This window comes from Melozone crissalis, unplaced genomic scaffold (assembly GCF_028551555.1).
Source record: "Melozone crissalis strain CALT ecotype California unplaced genomic scaffold, PUWL_Pcris_2 ptg000111l_1, whole genome shotgun sequence".
Taxonomy (NCBI): Eukaryota; Metazoa; Chordata; class Aves; order Passeriformes; family Passerellidae; genus Melozone; species Melozone crissalis.
In genome coordinates, this window is record NW_026535888.1 from 7,021,408 (window position 1) to 7,048,659 (window position 27,252).

General features: G+C 56.4%; 2 protein-coding genes across 2 annotated transcripts in view; both read right to left on the reverse strand.

Moving 5' to 3' along the window:
* The window catches only part of SDC3 (syndecan 3), a 39,541-nt gene extending 13,270 nt beyond the window's left edge, over positions 1-26,271 (reverse strand). The window contains exon 1 of the mRNA XM_054292453.1: positions 26,156-26,271. Within this exon, the coding sequence (XP_054148428.1) occupies positions 26,156-26,245 (90 nt within the window). The 5' untranslated portion in view covers positions 26,246-26,271. The remainder of the gene's footprint in view (positions 1-26,155) is intronic.
* The window catches only part of PUM1 (pumilio RNA binding family member 1), a 184,299-nt gene that overhangs the window by 53,062 nt on the left and 103,985 nt on the right, over positions 1-27,252 (reverse strand). The window lies entirely within an intron of this gene.

A 27,252-nucleotide genomic window follows, 5' to 3' on the forward strand; every position in this document is an offset into this window, starting at 1 on the left:
ACAGGAAGATGAAAATCAACATTTTGATATTTTCCTCCATCCCCAGAGCACAGCTGATCCCCTGGGGTGGATCCCTGGAATTCCAGGCTCCCAAATCCATCAGCACAAGCCCTGCTGGGATCCGGGAGGGGTTTGGTGACAGCTGCAGCTCCAGGGAGCACCCAAATCTCCCAGCAGATGGTTGGGCTGATTACAGAGCCGGGGTCACTCCGGGGCACCCCGGCGCTTCCGAGGGACAGGAAATATTCCCTCACCCAGCCTCGCATCGGGAAGGAGATTTTTTTCCCCCTTTACACCATTTTTTGCCCATTTTCAGCCACTTTTTGTCCATTTTCAGCCACTTTTTGCACTGGCTCCATCATTTTTCCACCACTTTTTGCCCATTTTCTGCCACTTTTTGCCCATTTTCCACCATTTTTGCCCCTTTCCAGCATTTTTCCCTATTTTCCACCACTTTTTGCCATTTCCCAGCTCTTTTTGCCCATTTTCCACCATTTTTTCACCTTTCCACCATTTCTACCTCTTTTCCAACATTTTTGACCATTTTCCACCATTTTTACCATTTTCCAATATTTTTGCCCCTTTTCTGTCACTTTTTGCCCCTTTCCACCACTTTTCCCATCATTTCCACGATTTTTGTCCCTTTTTCACCATTTTCCCCATTTTCTACTATTTTCTCATTTCCATCACTTTTTGCCCATTTTTCTTCACTTTTTGCCTCTTTTCCACCACTTTTCTCCTCGTTTCCACCACTTTCTCTCCCTTTTCCTCCATTTTTTCCCCTTTCCACCATTTTTTCCCCTTTTCCACCATTTTTGCCAACAGGATCCCATTTTACCTCTCCAACAGCCAAGGAAACAACAACACCCAGGAGTTTCATGGAAAAAATCCTTTCTCCAGGCTCAGTTTCCCCTTCTAACCCCAGCAACAGGACAAGGGGGAAGGAAAACATTAGGAAGGAGCTTCAGGAGCTTCTTTTTGCCCATTTCAGCCAATGTTTCCCTATTTTTCACAATTTTTCCCATTTCCCACCACTTTTTGACCCCTTTCCACCATTTTTGCCAATTTTCCGCCACTTTTTGCCCATCTTCCACCACTTTTTAACCCTTTTCCATGACTTTTGCTCCTTTCCACCACTCTCCACTTTCCACCATTTTTGTCCACTTCCACCACTTTTTCTCCATTTTCCACCACTTGTAGCCCCTTTTCCATCACCATTTTCCTTCCTTTTCCACCATTTTTTCCCATTTTCCACCCTTTTTGCCAACAGAATTCTGGGTTTATTCCCTCCAACAGCCAAGGAAACACCAACACCCAGGAGTTCCACGGAAAAATCCTTTCTCCACATTCAGTTTTCCCTTTCCAACCCCACAGCAGGAAAAAGGGAGGAAATCTCAGCTCGAGGCTGGTTTGGTGCCTCGGACAGTGCTGCCCTTGTTATCCCTGAGCGGGGGAAACCCAACCCCACTCCCTCCCTCCTTCCAATTCCCTCTTTCTCCGTGTCCCAGCAGCACAAAATTCCTTTAATCCACATTTTCCAGCTGCAAAATCCATCCTGCAAAGATGCTCAGGAGCTGGTTGGTGTTTCCCACTCCCACCAGAGCTCAAATTAAGGGAAAAAATGGAATTTTCTCTTTCTGCTCAGTGCTCAAAGAGCCCTAAATGCAAATTTATCTGCCCTGAGCTGGAATTGTTCAGCTGGAAATGGAATCAGTCCTCTTTTAGTGGCCTCACCTCGCCTTCAGCACAAAAACTGGGGGTAAATGCAAATGGAAATGAAATTTAAAAGCAACCAAATCAAAAACATGAAATAAATAAACAAACAAACAAAAAACCTCCAAAAGCCAAACACCAAAACAAACAAAAAAACCAAATCAAAAACCTCCCACAAAACATAAAAAACCACAAAAAACCCCAAAACAACAAAAAAACCCCAAAACCTTACAAAAAAAACTAAAATAAAATCACAAAAAAACCCCAAAAAATCAAAATCAACAAAAAATAACTCAAGAATTTTTAAAAATTCACAAAACACACACAAAATCAACAGCAACAAAAATCCACTAAAAAAACCCTACAAAAAAGAACCTCCACATTTTCATCCATATTTTTCCATCCTTTTCCTTTTTTTGGTCTTAAATCTAATTCAGGAGAAGTGAGAATCTCTTGCCCAATTTCCACCACTTTCCCCCCTTTTCCCACCAATTTTTGTCCCTTTCCACCACTTTTTTCCTCTTTTCCACCACTTTTTTTCATATTTTCCACCACTTTTTGCCTCCTTTCTACAACTTCTCTCTCTTTTCCACCGTTTTCCCCTTTTCCACCACTTTTCCCCCTTTTTCCATGACTTTCCCTCCCTTTCCACAACTTATTGCCTCCTTTCCACCATTTTCCCTGATTTTTCATCATTTTTTGCCCCTTTTCCACAATTTTTCCCTTCTTTTCCACCATTTTTTTCCACCAGGAGCCTGATTTTTCTGTTATTTTTGTCATTCCCAAGGGATCCCTCTCAGGTTTCCAGCTGAAAGGAAAAGTCTGGAATCAGCTGAGCCCTGACCTGAGCCTGGCCCAGCTCCGGTTTCCAATCCCGGCCCTGCTGGGCTCAGTTTACCCAGAAAATAAAAATGCTGGAGCTCCCAACCTCAGAAATGAGGGAAGAACAATCCCACACCTCGATCCCGCTGTTCCTGGTGGGGAATGGGGGATTTGGGGGATTTTGGGAAGCGTTTCCAGGTTTTCTGTGGGATGGTGGCAATGCTGGAAGGATTTGATCAAATATTTATGGAGCTCTCAGAGTTTGCTGCTGCCAGGGGTTTAAAATAACCAAACAACCAAAAAACAACACACAAAAACCCAAAAACCCCAAACAAAACAAATAAAACAAAAAATCCCAAACAAACAAAACAAATAAAACAAATAAACAAATAAAAACAAATAAACAGAACCCAAACCAAACCTGTGGGAAATTAATTTGGAAAAAATTCTCAAAGCTTTACAGAAGACTCATGTAGTGTGCATCTGCATGAAGACCTTAAGACAAGAAACACTGACTTAAAAATGCCACAAAATAAGGTATTTGGATAAAAAATAAAATAAAAACTAAAATAAAATAAAATTTAAACCACCTCTCAATTACCTCATCTCTAAATCAAGAAACCATAATCCAACACAAGCTAAAACAAAACAAGAAACAGAAGTTACCAAAAAACCACCAAAACCAAAATAAAACCTCAAAAAATACTCCCCACAGAACCAAAACAACAAAAAAAACCTACCAAAAACACAAAAAAGAAACCCCAAAAAGCTAGTTCTTATTCCACCACTGCTCCACAAGACACGCTACACAAGGCAGTTTATTCCCAGTTTATTCATGCCCGGTTAATTACCCCAAAACCCCACAAAAAAAAAAAAAAAACACTAAACAAAACCACACACATAAAAAACCCACACCAAAACAAAAACACAAAAAACCCACACAACCCACCAAAAAAAATCCCACAAAAAAAGAACCCACAGAAAAAAATCGTACAAAATTCCCTGAATCTCTCGCAGGGCAGTGGAGCTGGAGGAGCTGCTCCCACCCCTCCTTCCCAAGGATAATTCCAGGGATGTTGGTTTCCTCAGCTTTTCCGAATTCCATCACATTTTAACAATTGTTTACAAACCCATTTCCCACAATGGATCTGGTGGGGCAGTGGTGTCCCCACACCTGGCAGAGAGGGGAAGAGCAGGAAACGCCTCCAGGTGTCGGCCCCAAATCTCTGGGGGATCCACCCCAGGATCCATCCGAAAATCAATTCAGGATCCATCCCAAGATCCATCTCAGGATCCATCTCAAGGATCCACCCCAAGATCCATCCCCATTCCCAGGCTCCATCCCAGGATCCCTCCCAGAATTCATTCCAGAATCCATCTCAGGTTCCACCCCAGGATCCATCTCAGGTTCTACCGCAGGATCCCTCCTAGGATTCATTCCTGAATCCATCCCAGGATCCCTGCCCTGGAGCTCAGGGACAGCCCCATGTGGGATTGGGAGCATCCCTGACATCCAGGGGGGAAATGAGCCCCAAAAGCAGCTGGACAGTGTTTTCTTGGAGCCTGGAATAATCTGGGAGCAGATCCAGCTGTCCTGGCCTCCATCTCACACAACCTCTCCTGGAGGGGAGACAAAAGCCCAAATTTGGGGTGTCTGGGGGTGTCAGGGCCATGACAGAGCCAGCAGCTCTGCCAAGCACCACTCACGAGGCTCTCAGGAAAACAAATCCAAAATAAAAAAGCAGAAAAAACCACCAGAGAAAGGGAGGAAAAGCTTTCAGCTCACCAGTTGGTTTTCTTTTCTTTTCTTTTTTTTTTTTTTTTTTATGTTTTCAGATGTAAAATTGATTAAAATAAACCCAGGGATCTGACTGAGCTGTTTCTATTTAGGACCTGAATAAGGACTGGTGAGCCCAAAAGCTGATCTGCTTTGGAGCTTTTTTTCCCCAACCGTATCAGTTGCTCTAATAAAAGATCCAACCTCTCCCTGGCAGCCTCCTCAAATCCTCCGGCTGCCACAATTCTGCACGGAAAAACCTCCAGCAGCAGAGCAGCAGCCAGCTCACCCAGCTGCTGCTTCGTTTAAAAGAGAAAATCAGGAAAAAGGGAGAATTTAGGTTAAAAATCTGCCTCTTCTTTGCAGGGCTGGTGGTGGTTTCACCTGAAATATTCCCATAAATTGTGGGAGCCAACCCAGTGTCAGGAATGGTGCAGGAAAAGCTGTGGGATGTGGTTTGTGGGAAAGGGAAGAGCCCAGCCTGGGCTGGAGGGGCTGCTGGGCTGGGCTGGGCTCACCTGGCCCTGGGGAACAGTGGGGTGTGCAGGGAACATGAGCTGAGCTGAGCAATGCTTTGGGATGCTCAGACAGGAATTCATGGAATCACAGAATATCCTGAGCTGGGAGGAGCCCCCAAGGATCATCCAGTCCAAGCCTGGCCCTGCCCAGACACCCCAAAATCCACCCAGAGCATCCCTGGAGCGGGGTCCCAAAGCTCCTGGAGCTCCTGGAATGTCCCCACGCCCTGGGGACACTGCTGTCCCCAGGAATGGCCATCAAACCCCAAACCACAGCCCAGCCCTCCCTGAGCACCCAGCCCCAAACTCCAGGCTGAAAACCCAGACTGGGACAGGCTGGGGGGACCTGGAGGAGCCCCAGCCCTGGGGACACCCCGGGATTGTCCCTGCAGCTCCCAGGGAAGGACGCTGGGCTGTCCCAGGCTCAGGGGATGCTCAGCTGTCACAGACATCTTTTATGGAAAATCCTTTCCTTAGGATTTTTCCTCCTGAGAAGCTCAGAGGCCTCAGGAACAAAATGTAAACATTGATTATCTGCTGCTGTGGAATGCAACAGGTGCATCTGGGATTGGTCTCATGTGGTTGTTTCTAATTAATGGCCAATCACAGTCAGCTGGCTTGGACAGAGAGCCCCCAAGCCACAAACCTTTGTTATCATTCTTTCTTTTTCTATTCTTAGCCAGCCTTCTGATGAAATCCTTTCTTCTATTCTTTTACTATAGTTTTAATATAATATATATCATAAAATACTAAATCAGCCTTCTGAAACATGGAGTCAGATCCTCTCAACCTGAGACCCCTGTGAGCACCATCACACTCGGCAATCCAGGCTCTCCAAATCCAGATTTTCCTTCTGCTGGTGCCACTTCCAGCCCTGGCAATGGGGCTGGCACCACTCCCCGCCCACAGCAGCGGGGTTTGGGCCCTGCCAGGCTCAGTCTGGATTAGGGATGTGGGATGTGCCAGGGAGGGATTACCTAGAGCCCTGCCCAGGCCGGGGGGAGGATGCAGCAAACACCACGGCTCGAGTTTCACAGAGTTTTAGGGTGTAATACAGCAGGATTCACCTGTAGATGCTGAAATGCTGAAATTCCCCATGGGAGAAGCACAGGAAAGCTTGGGGCTCTGCCTTTGGTGGACTTTTAGGGTGTAATAAAATAGGATTTGCCTGGGGAGGTTGAAATGTTGATATTCCCAGTGGGAGAGGCACAGAAAACCTCGGGGCTCTGCTTTTGGTGGATTTTTAGGGTGGTATAAAACAGGATTTTTAGGGTGTAATACAATAGGATTTACCTGGGGAGGCTGAAATGCTGAAATTCACCACAGGAGGGGTACAGGAAACCTCGAGGCTCTGCTTTTAGTGGATTTTTAGAGTGTAATACAATAGGATTTACCTGGGGAGGCTGAAATGCTGATATTCCCCATGGGAGAGGCACAGAAAACCTCAGGACTCTGCTTTTGGTGGATTTCCAAGGTGTAATACAACAGGATTTTTAGGGTGTGATACAACAGAATTTACCTGGAGAAATTGAAATGCTGAAATTCTCCATGGGAGAGGCACAGGAAACCTTAGGGCTCTGCCTTTGGTGGATTTTTAGGGTGTAATAAAACCTGGAGAGGCTGAAATGCTGATATGCTGATACCTTGGGGCTCTGCTTTTGGTGGATTTTTAAGGTTTAACACAACAAGATTTACCTGGGGAGGCTGAAATGCTGAAATTCCCCATGGGAGAGGCACAGGAAAGCTTGGGGTTCTGCCTTTGGTGGATTTTGAGGGTGTGATAAAATCTGGGCAGGCTGAAATGCTGGAATTCCCTGTGGGAGAGGCACAGGAAACCTTGGGGCTCTGTTTTGGTGGATTTCTAGAGTGTAATACAACAGGATTTACCTGGAAAGGCTGCAATTGTGACATTCCCCACAGGAGGGGCACAGAAAACCTCGGGGCTCTGCTTTGGTGGATTTTTAGAGTGTAATTTCAGCCTCTGGGGAGGGTGAAATGCTGAAAATTCCCACAGGAGAGGCACAGAAAACCTTGGGTCTCTGCTTTGGTGAATTTTTAGGGTGTAATAAAACCCAGGGAGGCTGAAATGCTGCAATTCCCCATGGGATGGGCACAGGAGATCCACTGGAGGGGGTGACCAATCCCCGTCTGCGCAATGGGACAGAAATTCCTGCTTTTCCCAAGAATCTCTAACCCTCAGTGCCACCCTTTGTCACCCAGGGGGAAACTGAGTCATGGGGCCAATCCTGGCAGGGCTGTGCCCCCTCTTCAGCATCTTCCCCAGGAATCACCTCTGGAAGGAGCAGGGATCTCCTCTGCTCTTCCCTACAAACACCAGCACCCCAAAAACATCCCCACTGCCCCCAGAGCTGGAGCTCAGCCCAGCCCTGCCCTGCCTCCCCTCCTGCCCAAGTCCCAAACAGCACAATCCATGTCTGTGGATAAATCCCCTATTTTTAGCAGCTCCTATCACGGGCTCTGGGCTGGTGGCATTCCTGGATTTCAGAGGGTACATGGATCCCAGGATGGGGAGGCACAGGGATCCTGGGCAGGGCACAGAGCTGCCCCTTTTTGGGGTGGAGGAGGTGCCATGCCCTGTGCCCACCTCACAGGACCCAAAATAAAGCGCTTTTTTTGCGCCTTACACTCACCTACAATTATCCCAAATGAAGGGTTTTACACTGGGCTGTGCTCAAAATGTGGATTTGGGCTCCCAGCCAAACCCTGGAGTGGGAATGCTGGAAAAGGGCTGATGGTTCTGGTCCCAAAACGCCATCAGGACCCGGCTGTGGAACAGGGAACAGCCCCACTGCCCTCACATCCCAGTCGGGGTGCTGCTCCCTGTCTGCACAACATCCATGGGACAGCGTCCTGAAACCCTACAGGAAAACTGTACAGGAAAACCCTACAGCAAAATCCTCCAGGAGAATCTTCCAGGAAAACCTTCCAGGAAAACCCTATAGAAAAACTACAGGAAAATCCACCAGGAAAATCCTCCAGGAAAACCTTCCAGAAAAATCCTCCAAGAAAAACTTCCAGGAAAATCCTCCAAGAAACTTTCAGGAAAATCCTCCAGGAAAACCCTAAGGTAAATTCTATAGCAAAACTCTACAGGAAAACCTTACAGAAAAATCCTCCAGGTAAAACTCCCAGGAAAACCCTCCAGGAAATTCCTTTTGCTGGATGCCAGGAGTGAGCTGGGCCAGGGACCTCAAGGCTTTGCCTGCCCCAACCCCCCTGAGGTGCACAGAGCTCCCCCCACCCCAGAACACCCTCAGTGCCACCATCAGCAGCCCCGGCAAACCGGGAATGTCCCGAGAGGGCAAAGGCCACCCTGCCCCCAGGGTGACACCGCTGTCACCTGGGCCACCCAGCCTCTAATGGCCACCCCCATGGCTCAGTGCCCACCTCCAGGTGCCAGCAGCTCCCTCTGTCCCTCCTTCAACCTCTGTCCCTCTGTCCTTCTGTCCCTCTGTCCCACTGTTCATCTGGCCCTGCTGTCCCCTATCCTTCTGCCCTTCCTGTCCTTCTGTCCCTCCTGTCTCCCTGTCTCGCTCTTCCTCCTGTCCCTCTGTCCCCCTGTCCCTTTGTCCTGCCATCACTCCCGTCACTCTCTCCCCCTTGTCCCTTGGTCCCTGTCTCCCTCTGCCCCTCTGTCCCTCCTGTCCCCCCATCCCTCTGTCCCCTGTCCCTCTGTCCCCTCGGTTTATCTCCCTAATCCGATTGCGGCGCCGGCCCTGCCCGCTCTGACCCTCCGGTGAGCGCCGGCCCCAGGTGAGGCCGGAGCCGCTCCGGGGATTACCGGGAATTACAGCCCCGCTCAGACGGCGACAGCGGCCGCGCGGAGCCACCGGAGCCGCGGTGGCACCAGCGACAGTGTCCAGCCAGGGGAACCTTCCCGGGGATCCAACCAAGCCAGGGGCAGGAGCCCCGTTCCCATGGGAATGACTCCCAGTGCCAGAGGGATGGATGGAGATTGGCAATTGGGAATTGTTCCTTGGCAGGGTGGGCAGGGGCTGGGCTGGAATTGCCAGAGCAGCTGTGGCTGCCCCTGGAGCCCTGGCAGTGCCCAAGGCCAGGCTGGAGCACCTGGCACAGTGGGAGGTGTCCCTGCCATGGCAGGGGTGGCACTGGCTGAGGTTTAAATCTCCCTTCCAACCCAAACCATTCCATCAATCCACCATTCCACAGCTCCATTAAAACACGGCATTTTTGTCCCCCAACCCCCGGCCCTGACGTCTCATTCCTGCCGCTCCCAGCTCCCGCCCTGAGCCGATCCCGGCTGCTCCTGCCCGCTCCGATAAGAGCCCTGAACAATGAAAAGGCGAGCAAAAGAGCAATTCCCGTTTTTTTCCAGCAGCTCCGGCCCTCCCAGCCCCCTGGGTCCCGGCAGGAGCCCGCAGCCGCTCGATCCCACAGATCTCCCTTCCCTAAAAGGCTCTGGGGTGTTTGAGGAGCCCCATCCCGGCTCCCTCGGCGCTGGGGAAGGGATCAGGGCGCTCGGGCTCACATTCCCGGCTCGATTTCCAGTGGAAGGGGCAGGACAATGGCGCATTGTGCGCCGGGGAGAGGAAAATGATCTCATGGTGTTTGTGGAAGGAAAGGTTTGAGCTGGAAACGCCTCCGGGCCCGGGGAAACGGCCCCGGTGGAGCCGCACCGGGAACGCTCCAAAGCCGTGGGGAACAGCCGGGACTCGGCCCCGGGCCGGAGGAGCAACAAGGGCGGCTTGGGGACACGGGGACACCGGGATACAGCCTGGGGACAAGGGGACAGAGCCCGGGGACACGGGGACACAGCCTAGGGACACAACCCGGCAATACAACCCGGGGACACAGCCTAGGGACACGGGGACAAAGCCCAGGGACACAGCCCGGGGACACAGGGACACAGCCCAGGGACACAGCCCGGGGACACGGGAACATGGGGACACAGCCCGGGGACACGGGGATGCAGCCTGGGGACACAGCCCAGGGACACAGCCCAGGGACCACGAGCCGGCCCCAAAACCTCCTCAGCTTTCCCCCGGTGATTCTGGAGGCACAAATCCCCTGCTCGGGGGTCAGCGCGGTGTCACCTCCTCTCTGCGGGCACAAAGCCACCTCCTCCATGGGGACACCACGCGGGGGGAGCTGTCCCACTGCTGGATGCACCGGGATCGCTTTCCCCCTAAAGAGACTGAAGAAAAACCGGGATCGGTCCCAAAGGAGTCCCGTGGGAGCTGGGGGTGGCTTTGGGGAGCCAGGGCTCTGTCACTGTGCCGGGGCATTGTCACCGTGCCAGGGCGCTGTCGCCGTGCCAGGGGACTCTCCCCTGACACCGCAGACGAGGCAGCCGCGGGAGTAAAAAGCCTCTTTACGACCACAGAAAGCCATCGTCGGGTATTTCCCGTTTTATTTGGCTCCTTATCGTCGGGTATTTCCCGTTTTATTTGCCTCTTTAAGCGCCACTTCATTTGCTGGGATCGGCTTAATTGTGGTCATTAAGGGTGCGAGGGAATGGCTGAGCTCCCCAGGGACGGGCTGGAAAGGAGAGGAGGGGTTTGGGGCCAGATTTCCCAGAGCGAACACCCTCCAGCCCTACAGTCATTCTCCTTTCCCTAAATCCTCCCCACGGCTCCTGTCCCTCGCAGCCGCTGCCTCAGTTTCCCCAGCCCCTCCCTGTGTTGCAGTTTGGGGGCACCCGGGACCACCCCCAGCCCCGAGGTCCAGGAGCAAAAGGATTGGCACGATTCAGGGGAATTTCCAGCATGGAAAGGGGGTCAGGAGCAGGCAGAGGGGCCATGTCCTGTCCATGCAGGGAGGGTGGGCACAGGCCCACAGAGCTGGGGGTGCCCTGTGCTTTAACAGCTTTTGGGGTGCTTTGTGCCAACCCCACCAGTCCCACATGTGGGAATGTTCTTCCTGAACTGCTCCGGGTGGACCAGCCTGGAAATCCCCACTGGCTCCCCCCAGAAGGGGAGATTTCCCCCCAAAGGCATTGTCCCAACCCCAAATCCACCAGGAAAAGCCTTGCACATGAGGTCGCACATGAGGTCGTATGATTATTCCTCTACATTTCTATCAACTAATGAGGATCTTACTCTTCCAGTATATTAATTACAATCGACTTCCAATTCTTAGAATCTGGTTTAAATCCAGAGAAGAGTAATAAACATAATCTTATTCATATTAACCCTATTGCTAACCCTAAGTATCCTCCTGATTGCACTAAACTCCCCCAGAAGGAGGGAGTTCCCCCAAAGGCATCGTCCCAACCCCAAATTCACCTCAAAAGGCTTTGCACATGAGGCTGTAAAGGGGTTTTTCACTCATTTTGAGGGATGCAGGGATGATCCAGGCCAAGCCAGGTCACACACATCAACGGGATTCTGGAATCACTGGTGTTGGAAAACCCCCGATGCTGGAAAATCCCCTCAGAGCCTGGTGTTGAACCATTAACCCAGCACGGGGCTGTCACCGCTCACCCCTGCCCCGAGTGTCACATTCTTCAAATATTTCCAGGGATGGGGACTCCACCACTCCCTGGGCAGCTGTGCCAGGGCCTGACAAACTTTTCCACCAGGAAATTTTCCCTGGTGCCCACCCTGAGCCTGCCCTGGCCCAGCCTGAGGCCGCTCCCTCTGCTCCTGTCCCTGTTCCCTGGAGCACAGCCCGACCCCCCCGGCTGTGCCCTCCTGGCAGGAGCTGTGCAGAGCCACAAGGGCCCCTGAGCCTCCTTTGCTCCAGGCTGAGCCCCTGCCCAGCTCCCTCAGCCTCTCCTGGGGCTCCAGACCCTTCCCAGCTCCCACAAACCCATTTAACTCTGGGAATGTGGGCTGATGTGTCCAGGCCAAGGACAGAGCTGTCACTGCCCTAAAGCCAACCCTCACCTGGCTGCCCCTAAAACGGCGCCAGTCCCATTCTGGAGACCCTCCAGGACCTGTTCTGGGGCTGAACCACAGCTAATGAACCCTAAGAATGATTAATCAGGAATATTCCAGACTCTCACAGGCAGATTTGGATCAACACCTGCTCCCCCTTCACACAGGCAGGACTCAAAACCGGGAAAAACCCCCAAGCACCCTTTTCCCTGTGCTCCTGGTGTTTCATCGGGATTATCCCACCCAGGGAGGTGCTTTTTGCCCCAGCAGCGGGACCCGGCGTTTGCCAGCTCCTGTGTGTCCAACAGGAAGGAGTTCCTGCCCACCTTCCTCGCGGTTGTCATGGAAATGCAAAGCGAGCTTGATTAAGATGCTGCCAAATCCAGGATTTCCAGCTGGAGCCCAGCCTGGAGGGGCTGGGAGAAACCCAGGGCTGGGTTTGGGGGGAAGCCTTGGAGGGCCTGGGATGGACTGAGGAGCCTGGAAAAGCGCAGTTGGAAAAGGGTTTTTCCATGAGGAATTAACCCCCCCAAGCACTGAGTGAGATGCACAGGATGGAATCACCCACCCAGGAGAGGGGCAAAGGTGCCACGGGCAGGAATCCACGGGGAGCAGCCCCGCAGCTCCATCCCCCTAGCATCGGCAGGGCCGGAGCGGGGACGCGGCCGAGCCCGTCAGGAGCGGCCAGAAATAGCCCCGATTTCCATATGTAGGACGGGGCGGCCATGCCAGCACAGCCACGACCTACTTTCTGCCTGCCCGGCGGGGCCCTGCGCTCCCCGCGGCTGCGGCGGCTCCGAGGCCGCCCCGGGCATTCATCCCCAACCCCTGGACCCCGGGGCTCGGAGCATGCCCAGGGATTCGTCCCCAAACCCCCAACCTGGGACTCGGAGCATCCGCGGGGATTCATCCTCACCCCCATCCCCGGACCCCGGAGCATCCCTGGGGATTCATCCCCAACCCCCGGGGGATGCGCGGCTGCTGCCCCGGACCTCGGAGCATCCCTAGGGATTCATCCTCATCCTCACCCCCTGGACCCGGAGCATCCCCGGGGATTCATCCCCACCCCCCCGGACCCCGGAGCATCCACCGGGATCCATCCTCACCCCCAGCCCCCGGGGGATGCGCAGCTGCTGCCCCGACCCCGGACCCCGGAGCATCCACCGGGATTCATTTTCATCCCGCGGCTCCCATTGGAGCCCTCAGCTCCTCCACAAAGAGCCTCTCGCTCCACAGGCGCGCCCTCCACGCTGTATTTTTAATTTTCTAAACCTTTTTGCAACACTGAGCAGAGAGCCAGGAGCTTTTCAGGCGCCTCCGGGATGCTCCTGCCTTTCAGGGCTGCACAAACCGATGGGTTTCTGTGTGAACATGGCTTTTTCCATTCAGGGGAGAAAAAAAAGGAGAAAATCCAGCCCTAATCCAGCTCTGCTGGGAGTCTTCCTTCTCACGGGCAGCGTCCACCTGCGGGGCTGCATTGGGGACGGCATCGGGAAGCCCTCGAGGGGAGAAGTGCCGATATTTATTCCCCAACCTGTTGTTTCCCTCAGCAGATATCCGGGCAGGAAGGAGGCTCCTGCTCTTTCATTTTCACAGCCCCAGCCTGCTGTGGAAATGTTCTTTCCTGAAACATTTGTTGTCACCTGTCCCGAGCTGCTCAACGCTCCCGGCCTTGCTGGGGAATTAAAATTGATTGTTGGAAGGGGAAATCCAAACCCAGCCCTGGCAGATCTGGGATCCAGCCTGGGAACGGGTGAGGAATAAATAAATTGTGAGGGGATTTTGCTGCACCTGAGGCCTCTGTTCCCAGAGCAGATCAGGACGGTGCCAGGCGGGTGAGAGCAGCACAGGAGGTGACAGATGGGAGGGACAGAAATGTCCTGCCCTGCCAAGGAGGGGAAGAAGGAGGAGAAACTGGGGGGTCCTGCTGGGGGGTCAGGGCAGTGCCCAGCATGGCAGCAGTGGGGAACAGGGACCAGAATGCCAATGGTGGGAATGTCAGATGGACCAGGATCCTGCCAGGGGAATGGGCACAAGGATCCCCACACGGGAATGGGCACCAGGATCTCCACGTGGGAATGGGCACCAGGATCCTGTCAGGGGAATGGGCATCAGGATCTCCACATGAGAATGTCAGATGGACCAGGATTCTGCCATGGGCACCAGGATCCTTCCACAGGAACAGGCATCAGGATCCTTCCACGCGAATGGGCACCAGGATCCTGCCAGGGGAATGGGTTCCAAAATCCTCTCAGAGGGACAGGCACCAGCATTTCCATACAAGAGCAAGTCCCAGGATCCCCACATGGGAACGGGTCCCAGTACAGGAATTCCCATTCCTAATGGGAATGGCTCCCAACACCCCCCAGCCAGGCCTGGCCCCAGTCTTACCAGCTCCATCCCCACAACTCTTCCCACCCACAACCCAGCAGAGTGGGAGGAACATGAGAGCAGGGAGAGCTCCATGCCAAGGGAATGTGAGCCCAGGGCACCAGGGCTCCCTGGCAGCCTCCAGCAGGAGAAGCTGCTCCTTCCAGCCCATACCCAGCTGATTCCTCCAGGCTCTGTGAAGAGCAGGGCAGATTGTCCCCGTGCAGTCACCACCCCCCAACACACACCAGGGTTTCCTCAAATTCTCTACTCCAAGATCTGCAGGATCCACCTTGTGCTTGGAAAGCCACCTCCAGCTCTGACACCAGCAGGAAAACCTTAAAGATGGGACCATGGAAGCTCTCAGAGCCCAGGGTGTGAAGGAAGCACCCAGAGCTCTGATTTCACACAGGGAGGATTTTCCTGTGAGTTCTGTGGCTGGGTGACCCCATTGGGAAGGAGCATTGATCCCTGCTATAGATACACATTATAATATTGGCTATCTCAAATATTAAAATGGATTTTATCTGTGTGGTGTTGAATAACTTTGTTATAAAGGTATAGATTTTATTTCGGTTGTTCATTAAGTTCAGTGCAATAGCTGCTATCAGTGTGCTGTGTTAAAATGCCTGCTGGGATGGGATAACACCCAATGCACACAGGATGAGCACACCTGGACACATCTGCCACCAGCAGCACTCACCGGCTGAAGGCAGTGAGGGCCAGGGCCCAGAGCTGCAGGGGATGAGAATGGACTGAAACCACAGCCAAGGAATTCACATGCTCTAAAAAGCAGATCTGAGGAGGGGCCATGTAAAATAGTTCCTGGAAAATGTAAACTGGTTTATGGATTTGCATATGAGTCTATGAATATGCAACAGGCTGATGTCATTAAAAGGTATTTACAGGCTATCCCTGAAGATAACAGTGTGCTCTTGGCTCAGTCCCACAATGAACCCAGCCCTAACAACCTTTGCTCTGTGGTCCTTGTCTCCTCTTGTCCTTTATTAAAATTTGCAAATTTTCACAGGAGAGTGAATGTGGTTTTCACATTCCCAAAGCAAACAAAGCCAATTCCTGAGCCCAAAACACCAACTGACCCCTCATTTTCAAGTCCAACCAGGCTCACCCTCATTCCCACCAGCTCAGTTCTTCTCTCCCTTGTCAAACCCTTCCCTACAGGTCAGCAGCACCAGGACAATGGGTCCCTGCAGTTCCCTGCAGCCATCACCCCCCAGCACCCTTCGGCTGCTTCTCCCAGCCCTGCTCTTCCTCCCTGGATTTCCCCTCCAGGAATTTTCTTTCCTTTTTCCCCACCAGCTCTGAGCTGTACCAGACAAGCCCCAGTTCCCAAAACCCTGGGGCAGGCAGAGTCCAAATCCACACCCAGCCCTGGACCCTGATCCTCCTCCTCACTCCAGAGCTCGCTCTGCTCCTCATTCAGCTTCCAACCTTTGCCAAAGAGAAAAAAAAAACAATGAAAAATCACCAAAGCCCTGATTTTTATGCAGGGAAGTGCAAAGCTTGAGCAGGCGAGGGTGACCTTCCTGCCCTGCTGCCCTCTGGAGAAGCAGCGGCTTCTTCCTCTGGAAGATCCTGGGTCACACAAAGCAGCAGCAAAATTCCCCTGCTCCTCGGGGTTTGGCTGTTTTCCCTCACCTCCCACCCCATCCTCACCCTGGGTGAGGGGCAGGACGGGATAAACCCCACTGAGGCACGGGGAAGTTCAGATTTGGTGTCTCCCTAAATAGGAGCCAGCAGAGGCGGGCAGGAAGCACCGACCCCGCTCCAAAACCTTGAAAGGAGAAGGAACCCAATTAACTTCTCACTGCCCTCTCAGCTGAGGTCAGAACTGAGCCTGGGACGTGTTTGGAGAGCCACGAGGTCGGGTCTGAGGGGGTTCAGAGCTTGTTCCATCCCCAGCTGGGTTTGGGGAGCCCAACCCTGAGCTGTGACCCCAACTGAGGACAGGGAAATGCTGGGGAAACACACGAGCTGTGCATGTGGGGTTTGGCTTTTTCTTTTTTTTTTTTTTCCCTCTCCTCTAATTGCTGCTGCTATTTTAACAGAGCCAGGCATTTCCTTGACGATTCACAAGGCCTATAAATGTTTGATGTCCCTTTCCCTCCACGCTCAGGCAGCAACTTCTGCTGGGCACTGGGGGAAGAAAGGCCTGGATTGGAGCTCCGGGATGGGACAGCGGCTGCAGGGGGAGGATCCAGCCCCGGATCCACATGGAAAAGCTCCATCACACCCCTGTGCTCCTGTCCTCTCCTCCCCCCAGTTCCTAGAAGGAGATCCCACTGCCCAGCCTCCGTGCAATATGGCTTTGTGCTGCAGGAGCCTAAATATAGAGCCTAAACCCTCCGGGGGCTTTGCTGCGCTCCGAGGTATTTATAGCTGCAGGCAAACTCCGGCTGGAGCGTTGGGAGCAGCTGGAATTGCACTGAGGAGGGACCCGGCCCTGCCTGCAGCAGGGATTTGGGGTTTTGGGGTGCCAGCCCCGATCCTGCTGCACCCTGACTGAGGCAGGAACATGTGGGAATCCCACCTGTGCCCAGGGCTGGGGGCAGATTTGGGGTTTTAAGGCCGAACCCCGAGCAAAGAGGATGAGGCTGAGGCTCAGGGCCAGCTGCTGCTCTGTGGCTCCTCACAAAAATCCAGGCACCAAAAGAATTACTCCAAACCCAGTTGGACCAAAATAAATTTCTGGGAACGGGGAATTCACCCCTTGGAGCTTCCAAAGTGGAGCAGGAGGGATGAAATTGTCCCTTCCTGCCAGCCCTCAGTGTCCAGCCCAGCTCCTCTCCCATCCCTGCTCCTCACACCCTGATCTGATCCAGCCCACGGGGAAAACTCCACTGGAGGGATGGCATGGCATGGCATGGCATGGCATGGCATGGAGAAGGACAGAGAGGCCCAGGAGCAACAGCCACTCCTCCACCCAGGGGTGGGTGCAGGGATGGGAATGGGCTGGGAGCCAGCTCTCCATCCCAATCCCACTCCCCTTCCTGCCCTGGAACCCCTGGCAGTATCAGCAGCTGCCTGGCTGGGCCTTGGGAATGTTTTCATCCAGGAGTTCCAGCACTGGGATCACAGAGTCAGCCCTGGCCAGAGGTGGTGAGAGCACTCAGAAATGTTGGAGTGGGATCAGAAGGAAAATCAGCAGGAAAATCCCTCAGTCAGGTTCCTGGGACTCTCCTGCCTCTGGGATGGTCCCAGGCAGACCCTCAGCCTCACCCCAGGCTGGTGGGAGCAGCAGCCAAAAAGCTCCTTGGAAAAAAAAATCCCCAAACCTTCACAGAAATGAAGGATTTTTATCAAATCTTGGTCAGAACCTGCACGGAAGAGCCCACAGGAATGCTCCTCCCAGGTCCCTTCCCAGCACAGCTCCCAGGTGCTGCAGGGCTGGAAGCAGCTCCCTGAGCAGGCAGCCCCAAAATGTCCCAGTTCAGCCCCAAAAAGTCCCAGTTCAGCCCCAAACTCCTGTGGTGGGTGGGAGAGAGGGCCTGGAGCTGCTGCTCCCTGCAGCCCCATCCACTCCCAGGAGTTCCCATCTCCTCTTGGATCCCTATGGACACAGGGACGTCCCTGTGAGGGACAATGTCCCCTCCCTGCCCACCCAGCCATGCCACTCTCGATGGATTCCCTCTCTCCTTCCTCCTCCTCCTGGCTGCTGAAGAGCTCTTGCCATGGAAAATAAAGGGATTCAGGATGCTCCAAATCCAGGATCTGTTCCCCAGCCACAGATCCCACCAGCACCTTCCCACTGCACCCCTGGGCATCACCCTGGTGGCTTTAGGGACATCTGTGGGACACTTAGGGACACCCTGCCAGGGCCTGGCCATGCAGAGGTGGAGGAGGATTAATTAATCCCAATTATTATAAGTAATTCATCCAAATTAAAGGCAGGAGGGCAAAGGGGGAGAACTGGCTGGGCCACCCCAATTCCAGCACTGGGAACACCCCAAAATCCAGGCGGGCTTGCCCAGCCCTGGGCCCCCATTGCTGCAGGAACTGTTCCAGGGCCATGGGGCAATCCTGGGATCCAAGGTGACAGGGGGATCCTGGGATCCATGGCCAGAGGGTGATCCCAGGATCCAGGGGAGCCCATCCCAGCTCCCACCTGCACCAGTTCATGATTGACAATTTAGGAGAAATGTCTCCTCCAGGGAAAATAAACCCAAAGAATTCGGTGGCTCTGGGATTTCAGACCCTGGGTGCCCCAGTGGGATGGCATTCCCAAATCCCAGAGGAGCTGGGGGGATGAAGAGGCGCCTTGGGCACTAAACCCCACCCAGGATCCCAGTTCATCCCAGTTCCCTGCCCTCAAGCCCTGATGGACCCCCAATATCCCCATCAGTTCTCTCTCTGATTAACACCTGGGTAATTAACACCTGTCAGCACAGAGGGCACTGACCTGCTGCCACTGGGGGATAATTACAGCTTAATTAGTGCTCATCAGAGCCCCCACACACAGCCCAGGCTGGGGGACACGGAGCTGGGCAGGAAAAGGGAATTGTAATAATCCTGGATTATTTCTGGAGGAGGAGCAGGAGGTGGCAAAGGCAGCGGTGGCACCAAAGCCCAAAATCACCCCAAAAGGGAACCTCGCCCTCAGAGCTGCCTCCAGGGGTTCCAGCTGCCTAAAATCTCCCATTCCATCCCCCAGTCCCTGGCAGCTCTGGGATTTGCTGCTGTGCTGGATCCGGGGCTTTGGAGCAGTCCAGGCCACCCCAGGTCCTGTCCCAGCCCCAGCTCCAGCCCCTGATCCCGGCTCCAGGAAATCCCCACACCTTCCTCACCTGGCACGGCAGCCCGGGAGAGAGGGGAAAGGAAAACCTGGTTGATGCCATTCCCCAAAAACCCTCCAAAATGTGGGAAAAAATTACATTATCCCATTATTTCTCCTTGGTTTTCATTGGGTGCGTGGAGAAGCTCTGCAGGGACACAAGGGATATTCCTAGAACCTGGAAAAGTTGTGAGGAGCCCAAATTGCCTTGAAAAGCTGGGAATGGTGGATTAACACCAAGTTTGGGGAAGCAAAGCTCCCTGTGTGCTCCCAGAGCTGCTGTCTCTGCAGGGACACAAACACAACAATTTTCTGTTCCCTTCCAGCTTAACTTGCAGAAATGAGAAATAAATAAGATTTTTTTCTCTCTTAAATGCCCGCTTTGGCCCCAAACTCCTACTCCCCTGCCCCAAACCACAGCCCTGCGTTGGATTTTTGACATTTGCTGCCCGAGTTTCCCTCCCAACCCCCCCAAACCCTCAGCCAGGCCCCCCCTTCCCTCAGCAGCTCCTGAACCAGCTCCATTCCCCTCCTCCTCCTCCTCCTCCTCCAGAAAACATCATTTTTTTGGCAAACAAAGTGTTTTGCCAACAAGTTGTGCTCCGTGCTGCCTGGGAGATGAGGCTTTCCCCAGTTTTCCCTGGCTCCAGCCTCCTCCTCCTCACTCCAGGTCCCCCTTTGGGGCTGCAGCCAGGGGGGATTTGCACCCAGGTTCCCCCACATTGAGTTTTTCCCTCCTTTTTTTCCTAAAATAATCCCAATTTCTCGCCCAGCCGGGGCAGAAGCAGCAGCCCTGAGGTTGCTGCTGTTATTTTTATCTCCAAAGAAAGAGTTTGAGCCGTGGCCAAGCTGTGCTGAGCGGGGAGGGAGAGGCTTTTGTGTGGCCACAGAGATGAAAACACAGCCGGGCTCGTGGGCAGGGCAGAGGGAACGTCCCAGCACATCCCAGTCTGTCCCAGCTCATCCCAGTCCATCCCAGAACATCCCAGTCCATTCCAGCACATCCCAGTTCATCCCAGCATGTCCAAGAACATCCCAATTCATCCCAGCCCATCCCAGCACATCCCAGTCCAGCCAGTCCATCCCAGCACGTCCCAGTCTCTCCCAGTCCATCCCAGCATGTCCCAGTCTGTCCCAGCACATCCCAGTCCATCCCAGCACATCCCAGCCTGTCCCAGCACACCCCAGTCCATCCCAGCACATCCCAATACCCCCCAACCTGTCCTAGCACATCCCAGTCCATCCCAGCACATCCCAGTCCAGCCTGGAGGGAGCTGGGAGCTGCTCTGGGATGCTGAGGTGGAAAAGGAGGTTTGGGTCCCCCCAGATCGGTGCTGTCCCCTCAGCAGAGCCACACTCGGGTTCAATGCTGGCTCAACCAGCCCAGAATTAACTTTTTTTGAGTCAATTTTAATAAAAATCCTTAAAAGAGCCGGCTCTAAAAATGCTTTCACCTTCCCACAGCTACATCCCGTTCCTTCCTGACCCCACAAGGCCCCAGAACAGAGTTTGGGGGGCAGGTGCTGCCCCCAGGAGCCTCCTCAGCCTGGATCCGGCCACGTCCCTCCCTCCCGGCTGGAATTCCCGTCCTGGAGCTGCTCACCGAGAGCTCTGCACGAGAGCTCGGCTTAAATGTCAAATTAATTAATGGGAGAGAGGGAGGAGTTGCCGCGCAAAGCTCCCGGCTCCGGGGGAGGGGAGGGACCGCTGGACCCTGCCCGGGGCTGGGAGGGAAACTGGGAACGGCACGGGATGGGGAAAACTGGGAATGGCTCAAAATAGGGGTGGGAAACTGGGAATGGCTCAGAAGACAGGTGAGAAAACTGGGAATGGCACAAAATACGAGCTGGGATTGGCACAAAACAGGGGAAACTGGGAATGGCTCAAAATAGGGGTGGGAAACTGGGAATGGCTCAAAACTCAAGGGGAGAAACTGGGAATGGCTCAAAACACGAGCTGGAATTGGCACAAAACTCAGGTAGAAAACTGGGAATAGCACAGAACAGGGGGAAACTGGCTCAAAACACGGGAGGGAAACTGGGAAGGGCACAGAGCAGGGAAAACTGGGAATGGCTCAAAACTCAGGGGGGAAAACTGGGAATGGCACAAAATATGAGCTGGGATTGGCAAAAACTCAGGTGGAAAGCTGGGAACAGCATAAAACATGAGTGGAAGACTGGGAATGGCACAAAACACGTGGGGAATTGGGAATGGCTCAAAATATGGGTGGGAAACTGGGAATGACACAAAACACGGGTGCGAAAGCTGGGAACGGTTCAAAACTCAGGTGGAAAACTGGGAATGGCTCCAAATGAGCTGGGATTGGCACAAAACTCAGGTGGGAAAGCTGAGAATGGCACAGAACGGGGAAAGTGGGAATGGCAGAAAACACGAGGGAAAAACTGGGAATGGCAGAAAACACGGGGGGGAAATGGAATGGCTCAAAATATGGGTGGGAAACTGGAAATGGCACAAAACTCAGGTGGGAAATTGGGAATGGCACAAAACACATGTGGGAAAGATGGGAATGGTACAAAACATGGGTGGAAACCTGGGAATTGCACAAGTCATGGGTGGGAAAGTTGGGAATGGTACAAAACAAGGGGGAGAAGTTGGGAATGGCAAAAAGCATGGGTGAAAAACTGGAAATGGCACAAAACAAGGGGGAAACTGGGAACGGTTCAAAATATGGGTGGGAAACTGGGAATGGCACAAAACACGAACTGGGATTGGCACAAAACATGAGTGGGAAACTGGGAATGGTTCAAAACAGGTGGAAAACTGGGAAGGGCACAAAACACATGTGGGAAAGATGGGAATGGTACAAAATATGGGTGGGAAAGCTAGGAATCTCACAAATCCCAAGTAGAAAACTGGGAATGGCGCAAAACTTGGCTGGAAAACTGGGAACGATACAAAGTATGGATGGGAAAATGGAAATAGCACAAAACATTGGGAATGATACAAAACCAGGGGGAGAAGTCGGGAATGGCACAAAACTCAGGTGGAAATTCGGGAATGGCACAAAAAACACGTGGGAAAGATCAGAATGGCTCAAAGCACATGTGGAAACCTGGGAATGGCACAAACCATGGGTGGGAAAGCTGGGAATGGCACAAACAAGAGGGGAAATTTGGGAATGGCACAAAATAGACGGAGAAGCCGGGAATGGTCCAGAGCACGGGGAAAGCTCCGCTCCTTCCTCCAGAGCCGGGCGGTGGCTCCAGGGCCCGGCAGGGACCCCCGGGGCCCAGGTGACACCGGGCAAGGCCGCGGCCCCTTCCTGAGGAGAAACCCTTCTGCAGCAGCTCCAAGGGAGCCTCGGGCCGGCTGGGGAGGATGAGGAGGGCAGGGAGGATGCAGTGAGCACATCCCCGCGCTCCCAGGAGAGCCCAGCCACATTCGCAGGGCTCCAAATCCCCGCTCCCCATCTCCCGAGCCCAGAGAGCGCCGGGGCCGAGCCTCCAGGAGCAGAACAGCGGCAAAACCCACCCAGACCGGGCGGGAGGGGAGGCTGGGACCGGCCCCAGCTCCGGTAGAGCCGGGAGAGGCCGGGACACGGGCACAGAGCCCATCGGGGCCGGGACACGGGCATGGAGCCCACCGGGGCCGGGACACGGGCACAGAGCCCACCGGGGCCGGGACACGGGCACGGAACCCACCGGAGCCGGGACATGGGCACAGAACCCACCCGAGCCGGGTCAGAGGCTCCGAGGGCTCGGGAAGGGAGCAGTGCCCGGCTCCCAGAGCCCCGCCGGGCCCGGCAGGGTTTGGTACCCGGCTCACGTTCCGGGACCGGCATTCCCCAGCCCCCGCTGCCGTCTCCCGGGGCTGCCGCACATCTCCCGAGGGAAAGGAGCCCTGGGGACAGCCGGGGACGGCACCGCCGCTGCTCCCAGGCCGGAGCAGGAGGTGGCAGTGGCCAGAGGACGCTGCACCCCTTGGGGACCCATTCCTTTATTTATTGTTACATTTTTTTCCTCACTTTCTCCATGAAAAAGGAAGGAGCTGGGGCTGAGCACGGCTGGATTGGGAGAGCTGGGCTGACCCTACAAAGGAGGCTGGGCTGGACCCTGTGTGACTCCAGCTCACACCAGGGAGCTCCAACCCACCCTTGGGGCCGGGCTGAGCCCCACAAACCCATGGCACCAAACCCCAGAGCACCCCCAAACCCCAGAGCACCCCCAAAGCTCAGCAGAGACCCTTCCCCATGGCCCCGAGGCCAGGCTGGAAACCAGGGAGCTGCCGAGGCCAAAACACAGAAAACACCACAGGAATGAGGGTGTCCTGTGACTCCCCAGCCCTGGTGGGACCCGGAGCTGTGGGACCTGAACCCCCCCAGATCCCTGCGGGGCAGGGGGTGCTTCACCCCAAAACCCTGCAGGGCCTCTCTGGGGTTGTGTCCCTCTTTATCCCTCTGGATCAAGCCAGGGGAAGATCCGGGGGTGTGGAAGGGAGCAAGGGAACGCCTTTCACAGTGAAACAACTCCAGAGTAAATCCAGAGCATCCCCCAAATCTCCTGCACGGGGAGCCAGGACCTGGTCGGCCCCAGAGCTACCCCAGAAATGCTCCAGGCTCCTGGGAAAGGTTAGGAGCAATCAACGCTCTCGGTAATTAAAGGTGATGAGTTGATCCCTAAGCCGGGCTCCGACAGCAGCCAGAGCCACAACAAAGCATCCTGATCGCACCTTGGGGACCTCAGAGCAGGGGGGCACTCAGGGCTGGCTGCACCCCCCCTGCATGGAGGGGAGCCTCTCCTGGGGATCTGGGGTGTCCCACGGGAGCTGAGCCCGTCCCTGCCCCGGGAACGGCTGATGCAGGAGCCTGGGTGTCCCTTGTCCCCTCTCCCCATGGTCTGTATCCAGCTCCAAAGGGATGAGGCAGGACCAGGGAGGAGCCTTGGGAAATCACAGCCAAACCCAAACCTGTCCAGGGCGTTGTTGGGAAACCCCTCTGGCAGGGATGGAGCCCGCCAGGAGGAGCAGCCCCCGTCCCCCGGCTCTCCCACGCTGGCACGTAAAGGGTTACAGGGACTGATCCCGAGGGGATCCATCCCAACTTCCCCAAAGGCCGGGCCGGGAGGGGTCACGGACTGCCGGAGATCAAAGGGAGGCGTCGAGTCCGGGGAGGTGTCACAGCCGTGCCCTGTCCCTGTCCCCGCTCCCCTGGGACGGGCACAGGGCCCCGGCCCCGGAGCTCACGGGAGCGGTGCCTGCGGGGCTGGGCTGTCTCATCGCGGCTCCTCCGGGCAGCCAGGACAGCTCCGGGCGCTACCCCAGGGAGAGGTGCCCTGGCAGGGCCCAGGATCCTGCACTGGGGGAGCAGAAATCCCCAAATCCATCCGATCCCACCGTGACGGATGTGCCGGAGCTGTGCCAAGCCCCCGCTTCCCTCCCGGTGGCCCAGGGGAGGAGCAGAGTGTGTCCAAGGAGAACGAAGGACTGGAGAGGGAAGAGAGGGGGAGAGGAGAGGCCTCGATCCCATCCAGGTGGAGGCAGCAGCTCCTCCAGCCCTCGGGAGCATCCCACATCCCATCACCTCCAGCCCGGCACTGACCAGCCCCACAGCCCCCCCTAAACGGCCAAATCCCCCGGAAACTCCAACAGCCTCGCCCAGTAACCAGCAACTCCCCAAAAGCAGAAGGGGAAAAGCTCATTTGGGGGGGATGAGCACCCCAGAGCCGCCCTCACACCCCAGGGATGCTGGGACACCGGCACAGCCGCACTCACCGCTCAGCATCCCGGGCACCGGGCACGGGGGGAGCTCCCGGAGGAGCAGAGCCTTCCCCGGATCCATGGCAGGGGAAATTTCGGATAAAGTGCCCTTGGATCCGTGTAAATTCGCCAGAGGCGTTGGAGGAGAGTCTCAGGTCCCCTCTGAGACGCCGAAGTTGTGTCTCTGCTCCCTAGGGGCAGCGCTGCTGCTGGGAGAGCCGGGGGAACGGCCCTGGTGCAGAAATGGGGGAGCCAGCCCGGGGCACCCCCAAACCAGAGCCCGGGAGGAGGGGGATGAGCTCCGGGGGGTTCAATGCAGCAGCCAGGCCCTGGGGCTTCTTCCCCTCTTCAAGAGAGGAGGATGACGAGGAGGAGCAGCCTTCCTCCCCACCACCCTCTCCCGTTGCTCCCGGGCTGGGAAGAGAAAGCATCCTCAGGGTCCTTCCCGGAGAGCATCCCCCAAAAAGCAGCGCCCCAATCCCCCAGACTCCAACGCCGGGCTCGGGGCTGGGAGCAGGCGGGGAAAGGAGGTTCCCGTGGATCCCTCGGATCCGTGGATCCCGGGGGGAGCAGCACCTTTGGAAGTGCCACGAGCACCCCCGGTCCCGTCTCCTCCGGCCCCCGGAGGGGGAAGAGCGGGCGCTGCCTGCGGAGCCCGGGCTGCGTCTGCCGCCCCCCGCCCCACCGGGCTGGGGATGCCCGAGGGGAGGAGAGCGGAGGGGAAGGACGGGGGGAACAAGGTCCCGCTGCCCCCGAGCAGCAGCAGCAAGAGGGTTTCCTCCCTCTCCGCCCCTCGGGGTGGTTTTTAAGGCGTGTTTCGCTACGACCTTCAAACGGCAGCTGCCCGCAGCCCCCTCCCCGCGGCCGCCACCCTGCCCGGCACCGCCCGGGGGGTCGCAGGGGAGGGCACAGCCCCGGGGGCAGCGCCTGCAGGGCTCGGGGGGCTCTGCGGGCACCGAGGGGCGGCCACGGGGCCGGGTGCGGGGAGCGGAGCCCCTCGGGAGCTGGGGGACCGCACCAGCCGGGTCCCGGTTCCCGGGGGTGCCGCGCCCCGCCCGCTGCCGCTGCCAGACCCCGCACGGTGCCGGTGCCCCCCGGTACCGCTGCGGGCCCCACGCCCCTCGCCCGCTGCCGATCCACGCACGGTACCGAGGCCGGTTCCGGACCGGTGCCGCTGCCCGGGCCGGCTCGTGCACCGTACCGGTGCCACCGTACACACCCCCGTTCCACCGCACACACCCCCGGTACCGATCTACGCGCGATGCCGGGGCCGGTCCCACCCCCCTACCCACGGCAGCTCATCCGTGGGGCAGGTGCCGCCCGTTGCCGGTGCCGGTCCCCGCTGCCCCTCCCGGTGCCAGTCCCCGGTGCCGGTCCCCGCTGCCCCCTCCCGGTGCCGGTGCCGGTCCCCGCTGACCCCTCCCGGTGCCGGTCCCCGCTGCCCCCCGCCCTGCACCGGTCCTCGCCGCCCCCTCCCGGTGCCGGTGCCGATCCCTCCCCTCACCCCCCGCTCGGTGCCGGTCCCCGCCGCCCCCCAGGCGGTGCCGGTGTCCCCCGGCCGTGCCCCCGCCGGTGCCCCCGCACTCACCAGCGCGGCGCGGGCGCTGAGCAGCAGCAGCAGCAGCAGCGGGAGGCTCCGCAGCCCCCGGGGCGCCGGCGGCGGCACCTCCCCGGGCATCTTCCTGCCGCAAGGACGCTGCCGGCGGCGGCGGGAGGCGGCGGCGGGGGCGGGGAAGGGCCTTTGTTGCCGCCGCCCGCGGGAGGCGGGCGGTGGGTGCGGGCGCTGGGTGCGGGGCCGCCGCCGCCGCCGCGCCGCCCTCCCGGCCCCGCCGCGCCCCCCTCGCGCCGCCGCCGCCCCGCCCCGGCCCCGCACGGCCCCGCACGGCTCGGCCCGGGGACAGCGGGAGGGGACGGGGGAGGAGCCTGGGGGGGACCGAGGGGGGCTGGGGGGGATTGAGGGGTCCTGGGTGGGAGCCTGGGGGGACTTGGGACAGATGGAGGGACCTGGGGTATATGGGAGGGGACCCGGACACATGGGAGGGGTCTGGGGCAGACTGGGGGACCCTGGGGTAGATGGGGGAACCTCGGGGGACAGACGGAGTTGGGGGTCGGGGAAAACTGGGTGGGCCCTGGGGTGGATGGGGAGGAGCGTGGGGGACATGTGGGGGCAGGCTGGGGAGCCAGGAATAGATGGGGGCGACGTGGGGTGGATGAGAGAGACCATGGGGACATCTGGGAGGGGTCTGGGGCAGACTGGGGGACTTTGGGAGAGCGTAAGAAGGTACACTGGGGAGATTGGAGTAGATTATGTGGGGCGTGGGTTAAAGGGGCGGACTCTGATGGGAAGGGGGCACCTCTGGGGCAGACCAGGGGGCAAGCAGGGACAGATGGGGAGGGATGTGGGGCAGGTGGGAGGGGCTGGGGCAGATTGGATGCACTGGGATGGGTGAAGGAATGCACTGGGGCAAACTGGGGGCAGCCCGGCGTGTGTGGGGGGGGGATCTGGGGCAGATCAGGAAGATCCAGGGGGAGGTGGGAGGGTCTGGGGGCAGCTGGGGGCACTCAGGATTAGATGGGGGGAGCCCAAGATGGTGTTTGGGACATCTGGGGTGTACCCAGGGATGCATGGGAGGGAGAAACCTTCGGACATTCTGGGAGTCACTCCGGGGCCAACAGCTGAACCAG